Here is a 14,348-nt window from a genome sequence, read left to right as displayed (position 1 = left end):
ACAGCTGAGAAGAGGAGAACTACCAATAAACCTCCCCAGCAAGCAAGTGTCCAACTAAAGAACAGGTTTGCCCCACTGTTGATGGACAATGGATCCCCCTCTGATTGCCTGAATAACCCACCATCACCACGCAGAAGGGTAAGACCTGCTAACTTTACACCACAGAGAAAGCTAACGAGAGCTCCTGAAAATCTGATTGTGGGGGACTTTTCTGTAAAAGATATGAAAAGCAATAATAACACCAAAGTACTCTGCTTTCCGAAGGATATGGTATCTGACATGGAAAAAAGAATCCTGGAAATTGTCGCTGCACACCCAAATGTGAAAAATATCATCCTGCACATTGGTTTTAATGACATTGTAAAACAACAATCAAGAGAGCTGAAAGAGCACTTCAATAAACTCTTTGAAACAGTCAGCGCTGTGAATGCTGACGTTTTTATCAGTGGTCCTCTACCCCCAATCAGGAGAGGAGCTGAGAGATTCAGTAGACTTTACTCACTGAATGAGTGGCTATCAAGTGCACTTCTTGCTCGTTCAATGCATTTTATTGACAATTTTAGCTTTTTCTGGGACCGCAGGCATCTTTTTAAGGCAGACGGACTTTGCCTGAATAAGATGGGAGTAAAGCTATTCATGAACAACATGTTTCACTTCCTGCATCTTGCATCTATCATCACTGCCAAGGACAAGAGACAAGAGGAGCCACCGAGGAAGGAAGACACAACACAGCCTATCAGGAACGTCGAAGGAGGACCGCCACTGCAAAAGGAGAACGTCGACCATGAGATACACCAGAGCAAAGAGGAGAGGTGTCTATCCTCCTCTACCGCCCCTCCCTCCATTCTGAATGCATGTGAAGATCCCTCCCCCACATCCCCCAAGCCATCCACGTCTCCATCTTTCTCCCTCCCTCAAGTAGACCTTTCTCCCCCCTTCTCCCCCTTGGAGTTCCGGGAGCTACCCCCACTCACGCCCCACCCTACTCAGATTTTTACCCCCCTAGATCATCGCTCACCTCCACCACCCCCTCCACGAAGGCGTGCTCCACAACCCCCCAGCCATACTTCACCTTTCTCACGCCAACCCCTTACACGCCCTCAACGTCCACCTTCAGTAGTTCGTCCCAGCTCTGACGCTGCTCACTCCCCCTCCCCCTTACGGCAAACCCCGCCTCGCCCTGACAGCAGTCCTGAATATTTCTGATACAGAAAAGGGTTCAGCAGTAGACCACATTATCAGCTGGGCCCAAGGTTGCCTACATCAAATCATGGCACCTTCTACATCCCTGTTGTGACTACCAAGAGAGTAAACATTGGGAAACTTAGCCACCCTGCTAACCTAAACAATCTCATTCCTATTATCTCCAAATCAAAGCCAACATCGAAGCCTGTCAATAACACCATCAGGATGGGTCTGCTCAATGTCAGGTCTCTGAATAGCAAATCATTTGTAGTCAATGATTTTATTAGCACTTCTAAACTTGACTTTATGTTTTTAACTGAAACATGGCTGGAACAAAATAACAGTGCAAGCATTCTGATCGAGACAGCACCCCCCAACTATAACTTCATTGATATATGTAGATCGGGGAAAAGAGGTGGAGGGGTTGCTGCTATATTTAAAAACATGTTTCAGGGGAAACAGATGTCACTCGGTGAGTTTACATCATTTGAATACCTGTGTGCTGTGTTGAAATGCTCTCCCAAAATTCTCTTGTTAATTATCTACAGGCCACCTAAATATTCTGCAAATTTTTTTGATGATTTTACTGAACTATTGTCTAGCATCTCCACTGACTTTGACTGCCTGGTTATAACTGGTGATTTTAATTTTCATATTGATGATTTAAATGACAAGGGCGCAAAAGAACTTTTTACTATTTTAGACACATTTGAACTGTCTCAACATGTGAAAGAGGCTACACATTATAAGGGACACACCCTGGACCTGATTATCACAAAAGGTCTCAATGTTTCTGATGTTCTTGTGATTGATCCTTCATTGTCTGATCATTTCTGTGTTTTCTTTAATATTTCTGTAATTCCGGACACACAAACAGAATCAAAGAATGTCAAAAAGCGGTACATAAATGAACATGCTAATGTCCTCTTTAAAAACGCCATCTCCTCACTACCACCTCTAAACCCATGTCATGCTGATGATCTTGTAAGCAACTTTAATTCCAAAATTGTGAATATCATAGATATCATTGCACCTGTTACAGTTAAAACGATTTCTGGCAAGCAAAAGGCACCCTGGAGAAAATCTGCTGCTGTAACAGCCCAGAGAAGAGAGTGCAGGAAGGCTGAACGAATCTGGCGGAATACAAAACTTCATATTCACCATGACATCTATAAAGAGAGCCTCCAGGCCTACAATTTAGTCTTAAAAAGTGCTAGAGAAACATTCTTCTCCAATATCATAAACAGCAACACAAATAAGGCCAAAACCCTATTCACAATCGTTGACAGACTGACTAAACCCCCAACACAAATACCAGCCGAACTCCATTCCACGCAGAAATGCAATGACTTTGCATTCTTTTATACTGATAAAATTGAAGGCATCAGACGCACCATCAATATCTCAAGTAAAAAAGTTGGATCACCACCCCATTTAGGCAAAAGTAACACAGCAATGATGGCAAGCTTTAATGCCATAGACTCTAAAACTCTAGTGGAAACGGTGACAGCTCTAAAGTCATCCACCTGCTGCCTTGATGTTTTACCTACCAACTTCTTTAAGAATGTTTTTGACTGCCTATCAACAGACATCTTGCAAATAGTTAATAATTCTATTAAATCGGGCAATTTCCCGAAGGCTTTCAAAACTGCAGTCATTAAACCTCTTCTAAAAAAGCAGAGCCTAGATGCCTCTGTTATCAACAACTACAGACCAATTTCAAATCTACCATTCATAAGTAAAATAATTGAGAAAGTTGTCCTCCAACAACTAAATCACTTCTTGGCTTCTACTGGCTGCCACAACAACTTCCAGTCAGGATTTCGACCTCTTCATAGCACAGAGACGGCCCTTCTTAAAGTTATAAATGACATCCGTCTAAACACAGACTCTGGCAAAACTTCAGTATTAATGCTTTTGGACCTCAGTGCTGCATTTGACACTGTCGACCACTCAATACTTTTGGACAGGTTGGAAAACTGGGTGGGGATCTCAGGCACAGTTTTAAGCTGGTTCAAGTCATATCTACAAGATAGGAACTATTTTGTTTCCATTGGTGACTTTGTATCAGAACCAACCAACGTAACGTGTGGAGTCCCCCAAGGTTCAATCTTGGGGCCGACTTTATTTAACATCTATATGCTCCCACTAGGACAAATCATGCAAAATAATAACATTGACCATCATTGCTATGCCGATGACACCCAAATCTATGTAGCGCTATCACCAAATGACTATCGCCCCATAGATCTTCTGTGCCAGTGCATTGAGAAAGTCAAACACTGGATGTGCCAAAATTTCCTACAACTAAATGAAGATAAAACTGAGATAATTGTTTTTGGTGCTAAAAAAGAAAGGTTTAAAGTCATCCAACACCTTCAATCACTGTCCCTGAAAACCTCAAATAAAGCCAGAAATCTTGGGGTTATTTTAGATTCTGATTTACATTTCGACAGTCACATCAAATCAGTAACAAAATCGGCCTACTATCACCTCAAAAATGTAAAAAGACTTAGAGGGCTCATGTCAGCTCAAGACTTAGAAAAACTTGTACATGCCTTTATTACCAGTAGGCTAGACTATTGTAATGGTCTCCTTGCAGGTCTTCCCAAAAAAACTGTCAGGCAGCTACAGCTTGTTCAGAACGCTGCTGCTAGAGTTCTAACAAAGACCAAAAAATGTGAGCACATTACACCAATTCTTAAATCCTTACATTGGCTCCCTGTACATCAGAGAATAGATTTCAAAATCCTCCTGCTCACATATAAATCACTACATGGTCTAGGGCCCAAGTATATCACTGATATGCTCCCACTATATACGCCCTCTAGATCACTAAGATCTTCTGAGACCAATCTGTTAGCGGTTCCAAGAGTAAACTCAAATCAAGGGAGATCATCATTCAGTCACTATGCAACACATAGCTGGAATAAACTTCCTGAAGATGTCAGACTCTCCCCAATTCTCACTACTTTTAAAACTAGACTGAAGACTTTTATGTTCACCTTAGCTTTCAGCTAAATCTTTTAATCTTTTAACTTTTAACGTCTGCACTGTTCTTATTTTTATTGTCTGCATTTTAATTTTGCTTTTATTTTCTTTCATTTTACTTTGTTGTCTGTGAAGCACTTTGAGTCTGCCTTGTGTATGAAAAGCGCTATACAAATAAAGTTGCCTTGCCTTGCCTTGCCTTACCAGGATTTCTTTGATTTGGATGACAAAGACGCAGACGTGCTACCGTGAGTATGCAGCTTTGGCTTCCAAACATTTGATCGCTTGACCGTACGTGCGCGTCACGTACGTAACTTTTTTTAAATATATAAGCTTTATGAACCTTGGGTTAGGTGAACGGTCTTTTGGGCTGAGTGATTGTGTGTGTTGATCAGGTGTTTGAATTGTATTGGCGTGTTCTATGGAGCTAGCAGAGGAGCTAGGAGCTAGCATAACAAACACATAGGTGTTTTATGCAGGATTAATTTGTGGCATATTAAATATAGGCCTGGTTGTGTTGTGGCTAATAGAGTATATATATGTCTTGTGTTTATTTACTGTTTTAGTCATTCCCAGCTGACTACCAGGTACCGTGAGTATGCAGCTTTGGCTTCCAAACATTTGATCGCTTGACCGTACGTGCGCGTCACGTACGTAACTTTTTTTAAAATATATAAGCTTTTTGAACCTTGGGTTAGGTGAACAGTCTTTTGGGCTGAGTGATTGTGTGTGTTGTGCAGGTGTTTTAATTGGATTGGCGGCTTATATGGAGCTAGGAGCTAGCATAGGAGCTAAGAGCTAGCATAACAAACACTGAGGTGTTTTTATGAAGGATTCATTTGTGGCATATTAAATATAAGCCTGGTTGTGTTGTGGCTAATAGAGTATATATATGTCTTGTGTTTATTTACTGTTGTAGTCATTCGCAGCTGAATATCAGGTCACCCCCGGCTCTCACAGCATCTTCCCTATCTGAATAGCTTCAACTCCCCACTAGTCCTTCACTTGCACTTTACTCATCCACAAATCTTTCATCCTCGCTCAAATTAATGGGGAAATTGTCGCTTTCTCGGTCCGAATCTCTCTCACTTCATGCGGCCATCATTGTAAACAATAGGGAACTTTGCGTATATGTTCAATTGACTACGTCACACTACTTCCGGTAGGGGCAAGCCTTTTTTTAATCAAATACCAAAAGTTGCGATCTTTATCGTCGTTGTTCTATACTAAATCCTTTCAGCAAAAATATGGCAATATCGCGAAATGATCAAGTATGACACATAGAATAGATCTGCTATCCCCGTTTAAATAAAAAAAATTCATTTCAGTAGGCCTTTAAAATGATATTTAAAAAATTGGTGGACTTTTATCATGGACATATGGAGAAGCTGCTGATAGTATGTTTGACAGAGAAGCAGCTGGAAGAAGATACCGTAGAAGTCCACTCCACAAGGTAAATGTTGTACATTATTATTACATTATTTACTAAACTATAGTAGTTGACAGCACTATTATATTGTTTTTCATACAAGATTTCTAAAAGTTGTTTTTTATTTTAAAAGTCGTGTAACGGTGCTAAAATGGTGCTATTTTGGGGACGCAAGCACAAATTAAATGTATTGTAATTCATTGCAATGGGCAATGTTGACTTCAATTTGTGTAATTGAGTTAAGAGCTCCTTCACAGAACCAAATAAGCTCGTAAGTTGAGGTACTACTGTACTATTATTAATAATACTTAGTTTAAAAAAAACTTGCACATAGATGATTACAGTAAAGTGTTGATATAACTTTGATAGTAGCGAAGTCAGCACTTGTTCAACTAATTTTTTTAATGTGGTGTCATACAAAAATAAATTTTCACACATTGATTGAACCTTTTACAATCCATACTAAAAGCAAATGTTTTATAAAACTCTGTAAAAATGTAACGTAGAGCAAAGTTTATGTTTTAGTGATTGTTAACCTGTTTATCACTGTAATCATTATTTAACTTTATGGTCATATATACTGTGGCACTTAGTTTGCACCTGCTCAACTTTCAGAAAACTTTAAAAAACTTCATCAAATAAATAATAATGTACTTACATTACAGACACATTCTTACCTTTTATGGAAGACAGCGCTGGCCCCAAAACGAGGCATTAAATCCGTTTTCCCTTTTTGTGTGACTTACGTTTGGCAGCGTAAATTCTGAGGAATCAGCTTCGTAAATGAAACTCGTTTACAGCTACAAGAATAGCCTATCTGATAAACTAATTACTGTACATACATGTACAGCACAGTACTGAATAAACACATTTAACTGGGGTAGTTTATTAAACTTTACCAAATGTTCCAGCGCTTCCCCCAGGGTGCGCCTAACGATGAATAGGAACAAAGCATCACATTGGTGTCAATGAAGAGGAAATGGCTCCTACTTCCTTTACTGTGGATTTCAAAATAAAATACTACGGATGCATCATCAACGTTATTGATTTTATGAAATGGGATTTCTATAATGATATTTTTACATGTAAAACATTTACAAATACGTTCAAAATATTTGGTAAATCTGTATTTCAGCAAGAATATTGGAAATAAAAACATCAACATTTTGATTTCTATTTATGTCTAACCATTGGTTGTAGCTTTGATTGTGATGTCATATCAAAGATGCTCATACAAGTAGATGTGTTTCATATAACTCCTCTCGCATAACACTAAATGTGAAACTAAAATTGTCGGTGGTTCAGAGGTACAGTTATCTTTCTTACTCTTAAAAATGGGGGTTTTTTTTCAGATATGAATAATGTTTGTATATGCTCTCAGCGGAATACTTACATTTTGTGTTTGTCTCTAACTGCAAAAGCGTGTGTATTTTTCTATCAAAACATGCGTCATTTACAAATCACATCGTTGCCAAACATAAGTGTTATTGATTGTTGCCAAACATTTGTGGACATGTATAGTGTACAAGATACATTTTATTATGTATTATTTTATTTATTAAATAATCCACCACTTTAGATCACTGCTTAACTGTCCACATTTTATATGTATATATGTATGTACTTCCTTAACATGTTTTAACATATCTTGGGTACACTTTATTTGTACATTTAAAAAAATTATTTTACTATGCCATAATGCTGCTGTAAATTGGAGTGTAACTATAAACCAAGTTTTGTTGTCTATTGTGTGCAATCACAATAAAAACATTTGATCTAATCTAAATGTCAAAGTAGTCCATGAAATAGCTAAAAAAAAATCACTGTTGACACATGTAATATTAGTGTGACTTAGATGGCTTTATGTCTTGCATTTATGGAAACATTTACAATAAAAAATCTTTGAAGTCATGAAGTAGTAATTTAGAAAGTGTGCAAATATGCATTTGTCTATTTGATGCTACATTTTGATATATTTGATATGGAATATAAATATTGTATGCCTTTTTGTTTTCGTCGCAGATGGAGAACATTAACCTGTATGAGGAGATGGGAAGAAACTACACCTCTATTGTCTATAAAGGAAGAAGGATGGGCACTCTAAACTACGTCGCTCTCAAATGCATTGACAAATCGAAGAGACCTGAAGTTACAAACCATGTAAGATATGATTCATTTTCCACATGATCAGAAATGGTTTCTTGAATATGAACTGTTATTTATTTTGGTTAATAGCTTCTTCCCCAATCATAGTATGTTATTATCCCAAGGGTGTAACGTGTTTTGTTGTTTTATACAGATTAGCAGGGTGTCTTGTTTTCCCTCCAGGTACGTCTTAGCCAAAATCTGGATCATCCTAACATTGTAGAATTTTATGAGTGGTATGAGACCAGAAAGCACTTGTGGTTAGTGGTGGAGCTGTGCACAGGTAAACTTTAAATACTACCTTTGTACAATAATATTTTTTACATGGCTCTGCTATTGGAATCTAAATGGGATAAACGGTAGAAAATGGATGGCTGTGTAAATAAGAATTTATATCTTATAGTAGACCAAACCTTCGATTTGACATATTGGTCAAGAATTAAAGATGTAACTTAATTTGTGTAGAGTCTGTGTCATATTTTCCATATTTTTTCATATTTTGGTGAAATTGTCTCTCATTTCTCTTTACATCTACTATCAACTTTGTCGACATGTTAGGTGGTTCCTTGGAGTCAGTGATTGTTCGAGATGGATGCTTTCCAGAGAATGTAGTGAGGATGTTTGGATTGGACCTGGTTAAAGGACTGGAATACATCCACAAATTAGGGATTATTTTCTCTGACTTGACACCTGCTAAGGTTTGTATCGTACTGTATGTGTCAAGCACCAACCACGATATATATTTTTTGTAATTTATTTAGTTATGGCTGCCCAAATGTATGTTTTAATGTGGATGAATGTAATGTAATGTGATGTATAATAATATATAGCATTTACCTTGGAGAATGGCCTTCTATGCCATCTCCTTCCTGCTGCTTCTCTGTCACACACACCATCAGCAGCTTTTCAATATTTTCATGGATAAATGTCTGTCGTTTAGACATTATTATTGTTACTATTATTGTGCTTCAGTATGGGGCAGACTAGCAGTGATGCGCTCAAATTGCTTCACCAAGTGACATGCTCTGTCATGTTTTTGATTATTTCTTTTTTTAATTCAATGAATGTCATCAACTCCTCAGCAATGTCCTTCACACCCACTTACTTCCTTCCCTTTCTTTTTTTAATTCAATGAATGTCATCAACTCCTCAGCAATGTCCTTCACACCCACTTACTTCCTTCCCATGTTTGGAAAAACAAAGTCATGTCAATCTCTAGCTATAGTCTAATGCTAGCGAGTAAGCCCAGATGTTTTGGGCAGATCTTGTGGGATTTACTGTGACATTTGCTATGCCAACTAATGGTGGGGATGCTTGTAACTCCCAATTTTTGCTTGATACTTAAAGCCTAACAATTAGCCAAGAGACAGCTCTTATCTCAAAGCACTGTTAAGTTGGGGTACTTTAATAAAGTTGAGGTACCGCTGTAGTACAAAAACAATAGTCAATAGTATTACGCACACTCTGCATGATGGAGTCTTCTTCTACTTACATCTTAAAATGCCACACATTAACAACTTAAACCTAGTAACAGGTGAAATATGTATTTGTTAAGTGCATATATATCCCTTCTTAACTATGTATGCATGCAAAATAAAACACAATTAATATACATTACAAATGAATGATGTTTAATGGTGATTAATCAAAATGAATCCACAGCCACCATGTGATTTTTTGAATTAGACATTTTACTTGTTTAAATCTTTTACATGACATGTGATTATAATCATCTCTCCTAGATCCTCCTGGATAACAATGGCATGTTAAAGCTAGGCAACTTCTGTCACTCCAAAACAGAGAGAGACACTTTTGAAGATTTCATTTTATTGTACGAAGAAGCAGGAAGCAGAAAATATGACAATGTAAAAAAAAGGTTTCAAGGTCAGTAATCACGAGTCTAACAATCATCAATATGTCTGTTGATGCCCTACTGAATATGTGAATGATAAATTACTGACTAAAAAGATACCACATTCCAAGATCTACTTATGATAATCATCGGTATGGCTACAACTGGCAATATCTTGTTTTTCTTCCAAGTTTGATGAAAGTGCATATCTGTTATAACATACTATCAGGCTCACCAATTTACACGGCACCAGAGGTTCTACAGGGTTCAGAAACTACTGTGAGCTCAGATCTCTGGGCTCTTGGTTGTATTCTCCAGTGCATGTACACGGGTAATGTACCAACCAAGATCCTGTATGTTTCATATCATAATGACCTATTATCACTGTTGTCTTGTCTTTTTATGTCTGGTTCACTAGGGAAGCCTCCTTTCATGTCAAAGACTTACAAAAAACTACTGGAACATATTTTGCATCAGGAACCATCATTACCTATACCTAGAGGTAAAAAAAAAACACCAGAACACACATACAGTGTTTTGCATGTTTGCCACAGCAGATCATTTGCATGTTAGTTTTAATGAGAATTGCCCTTTTTCAGGACTAAAGAGCTCCATTAGCTGTGTTTTGAGTACTGATAGGGATTCAAACCCATGCCAACTTGACAAAAGGAAGCAGCATGAAAGACTACACCAATATAATTTTAAAGACTTCATTTTGAAGTAATTGTGTCATTGCTGGGCAACATGGGGATGCATGTAGTTAGACCTCCCTGTGTGATGTATGCATGTTGCTCCAGTGCTTGCACGGGTGTTATCCAAGTACATCGGTTGCCTCCCACAGTCCAAAAACTATACATGTTGGATTTATTAGAGACTATATCAGGGGTCTCAAACTAATTTTTATTGAGGACCTCATTGCAATTGTGGCTGGCTGCACTCAGACGGCCTCTTGAAACAGTAAATACGTATGAATATAAATATATAATAGCCTCATTTACATTATTTGCATAGGCAACTATTTTTGATCATTGCATTTTTTACTAAATGGCAAGTTATCCAAATGGATAACTTGCTTTGAAATCATAAGTCAAGGTGACAATCGGATATTATAAGTATTTATTTTTGATAACTGAAAAAAATGTTTGCAACATCTTGTTGCATGATCAGATAACAAAAAGTGCAGGACATACTGTATGCATTTGGATGCAGTGTATTTTTCCGTCAAAATTTAAAGAACTAATACTAATTAATATTTCCAGCTTTTTGCAGGCCAAATAAATAAAGTGGCGGGACACATAAAATAATATGGCGTACCACGATAAATGAAGTGGCAGGCTACTTTAAATTATGTGGTGGACCACATAAAATAATGCAGCAGACCACGTAAAATGATGTGGCAGGCCACATAAAAATGTGGTGGATCACATAAAATGATGTGGCGGGCCACATAAAATAATGTGGCAGACCTAATAAAATGATGTGGCGGTCCTGATAAAATAATGCAGCAGACCACATAAATTGACACGGAGAGCAACATTCAGTAATATTGCGGGCCACTTTAAATATTGTTGCGGACCACATAAAATGATGTGGTGGGCCACATAAAATGATGTGGTAGACTACATAAAATGACGTGGTGGGTCACATAAAATAATGTGGCGGGCCAAATAAAATGAGGTGGAGGGCCACATAAAATAATGTGGCGGACCACATTAAACAATTTGGCAGACTATATTAAATGACATGGCAAAACAGAAGTGGCCTTTCCATAAAATGATGTGGTGCGCCACATAAAAACAATGTGCCTTGAGTTTGACAATTGTCCTCTAGATGGACCATAGATGTGAATGTGAATGTGAATGTGAATAGTTGTTTATATCTGCCCTATGACCAGTCCAAAGTGTACCCCGCCGATCGCCCAAAGTCAGCTGGGATAGGCTATAGCTCACCCTAGCTCATAAATTGCATGGTTGGATGGAGTCGCTGACATTTTTAAAAATGCTGTATTTTTGATGACCCCTCTTGTCATTGACACAGAGTCTTCAACTCCTCCTCCCAGTCAGGATTTCCAAAATCTTCTGAAAGGCTTACTCAACAAAAAACCTAATAAGAGGTCGGACAACACACACGCACACGCATGCACGAACAATCACTTTGTAAAAACATCACTGAGTTATACTGCATCTACAATGCAACATGATTTGATGTATTAAGTACTTTTTAGGTGTATGAATGCTACAATTAAATGGCCTGACTTCAGTTGACTATTATACTGTAATGAAGTAAAGTCAACTTAATTAATTTTGGTACTGTGTTGTTTTTTCAAGAATAAACTCGTCAGAGTTGCAGAAGCACCCTTTCTGGACACTGAAAGATGGGAATTAGAGGATGAAGATGATAAAGGGGCCCCACATCTTTTTTTAATTTGCAGAAGTCCATACTGACAAATTTATGTTAAAGTAATGCTGATGGCATAGTTTTATTTCAAACACGCGTACAAGGTTACATTGAAGTACAAGTTACATGTTCATGTTTACTTTTATAGACAACAGTTTTCTGAAATTGTTATTCTCCAGTCTAGAAACTCTCCAGAAAGAAGTCTTGAAAGTCAGTGATGTGACCATTAGTGCTTTTTAATTAATATTTTCTGTGATAAATAAATGTTTGCTGCAGCCCTGTTCATTACTTCAAATGTACAATGCATGTGTGCTATGGAAATACAATGTGTTTAATTTTTAAAACCTCTTAAGACCCAAGCTGTTTGTTTACATGCTTTTTTTTATTTCTCTTTGCTATTTGGGCTTATTGGACCCTAATTAGAATAAAAATTAAGAATCATCTTTTTATATGATGTACTTAGTCCATAAGTAACAAACGTGTACTTCATGTTTAGTGACATGCTAAATCTTATTTTTACACTTTTTTTTTCCAAATTCCATTGTATGTTATACTCTTCTGACACCACCAGATGACAGTGTAAGTGTCCACATAAGACCCCAATTCAGTAGTGTAGACAATTTTGGAAATAAGAGCTAAAAGGTTCTGTCCACGCATGTGGCCAACTAAGCCTTTAGAGTAGGGAGATCACAAACAATAGTCAGTTGCTTAGTTATTTTCCTAGCAGCTATATATTCTGGATTTATCCATTACATGTATCATATACCTGCAGTTTCCCTGCTCAACTCAGCTTGTTTTGAGCTCTATAGTTGATGTAATGCATGCTGTGTTACCATGACAACTGTCAACAAGTAGGAATGTACTGTAAAGGTCCGTGAAGCTTATTAAATGCCTATGTTGTTTTAACTACACCCACAATGCAAAGCACGACAAAAAATACAGTATTTTCACTTTAAGAGAAAATAAAATTACTTTTGCTCTCTAACACCTCTACACTATGCCGTTTGGAACTATCAAGATCACATATTTTTTAATCCATCTCTTTTGCTTCTTTTTACACATCTTTGTTTGAGACAAAATAAAATCTGCTTGAAACATGACTATCCAAGTATCCGGGCAAAGTTCATAGACAATATATCCTTAAGGAGTTTACAAAAGTTGAGCTAAGGAAAACAAGGACAAGATATATTACATACCCAATTCTTCCCAAAATTAAAGAAATACAATTTAAAATTATTAATGGAAGATACCTTCAAATGACTTTTTTAAACTTAAATTTAACATGGAGGTTGACGGCTGTTATATATGTGGAGCTGTAGAGGGTGTCAATCATCTGTTTGTGGAATGTGATACAGTACATGTGTTTTGGGAGGAGATCAGAGATTGGCTGAGAGACAAGGGTGTGGAGATGTCCCCATTCTCTATAGCAGTGGTTCTCAAATGGGGGTACGCATACCCCTGGGGGTACGCATACCCCTGGGGGTACTTGAAGGTATGCCAAGGGGTACGCGAGATTTTTTTTTAATATTCTAAAAATAGCAACAATTTAGAAATCCTTTATAAATATAAATAAAAACCTATTTTTTTCCCAAATAGTTCAAGAAAGACCACTACAAATGAGCAATATTTTGCAGTGTTATACAATTTAATAAATCAGAAACTGATGACATAGTGCTGTATTTTACTTCTTTATCTCTTTTTTTCCAACCAAAAATGCTTTGCTCTGATTAGGGGGTACTTGAATTAAAACAAATTTCACAGGGGGTACATCACTGAAAAAAGGTTGAGAACCACTGCTCTATAGAATAAATCAAATTTGGTATTTTTATAAACAACTGTAACATACAAATGTTTGTCAACATTATTATGCTCCAGGCAAAAATGTTTCTACATTAATGTAGATTTAGGAAAGTAAGGTCTACATTTTCTAATTGGCTTAATGGTTTACAATTATCAATCAAATCTTGGAGGATGATTAAAGAGTACAAAAGCCCTTAAATTGATCTCTTTGTTAAAAACATTTAAAGTAATTTAGTTAGCCCTTTTTGTCTTTTTTTTAAATTTATTTTTTCATATTTTTGATTATTATTATTTATTATTATTTGTAATAATACATTTTATTTCCTTGACATGTTTCACAGATGGTGAAAGTGCCTTGACTTTTGTGTGCATTATAAATGTATGTTTGTTGTTCAATAAAAATAAAAATAAAAGACCAAGTACTGGCGTCTCTTTTTGTTGTGATCCTTGTATCCTAGCAACGCGGGAAGAAACCATTAGGAGGTGGGCTGTCACGCGAAACGAAACGTTTTACACATTGAGTGTAACGCTCAAACTGTGACTATAAAT

At 37.1% G+C, this 14,348-nt stretch overlaps 1 protein-coding gene and 1 pseudogene across 1 annotated transcript; one reads left to right on the top strand and one right to left on the bottom strand.

Moving 5' to 3' along the window:
* The window catches only part of LOC133660224 (trafficking kinesin-binding protein 1-like), a 75,328-nt pseudogene extending 68,732 nt beyond the window's left edge, over nucleotides 1–6,596 (bottom strand).
* A 225-nt stretch (nucleotides 6,597–6,821) lies between these two features.
* Nucleotides 6,822–12,358, top strand: LOC133660226 (serine/threonine-protein kinase ULK4-like). The gene is made up of 9 exons (XM_062063513.1): nucleotides 6,822–6,912; nucleotides 7,628–7,765; nucleotides 7,934–8,033; nucleotides 8,309–8,448; nucleotides 9,493–9,634; nucleotides 9,832–9,933; nucleotides 10,021–10,104; nucleotides 11,640–11,715; nucleotides 11,930–12,358. The coding sequence occupies exons 2-9, from the start codon at nucleotides 7,628–7,630 to the stop codon at nucleotides 11,985–11,987; spliced, it is 840 nt and encodes a 279-aa protein (XP_061919497.1). The 5' UTR covers nucleotides 6,822–6,912; the 3' UTR covers nucleotides 11,988–12,358.
* The last annotated feature ends 1,990 nt before the right edge of the window (nucleotides 12,359–14,348 follow it).

The sequence above is a fragment of the Entelurus aequoreus genome, linkage group LG11 (genome assembly GCF_033978785.1).
Source record: "Entelurus aequoreus isolate RoL-2023_Sb linkage group LG11, RoL_Eaeq_v1.1, whole genome shotgun sequence".
Classification (NCBI taxonomy): Eukaryota; Metazoa; Chordata; class Actinopteri; order Syngnathiformes; family Syngnathidae; genus Entelurus; species Entelurus aequoreus.
The sequence above is the reverse complement of the archived record's forward strand: the minus strand, read 5'-3'. Positions and strand labels throughout refer to the sequence as shown.

Coding starts and splice junctions, on each gene's coding strand:
- LOC133660226 (XM_062063513.1), top strand. CDS start 7,628: ATGGAGAACATTAACCTGTATGAGGAGATGGGAAGAAACTACACCTCT. Junction 7,766..7,933: donor GACCTGAAGTTACAAACCAT/GTAAGATATGAT, acceptor TTTTCCCTCCAG/GTACGTCTTAGCCAAAATCT. Junction 9,934..10,020: donor TCTCCAGTGCATGTACACGG/GTAATGTACCAA, acceptor CTGGTTCACTAG/GGAAGCCTCCTTTCATGTCA.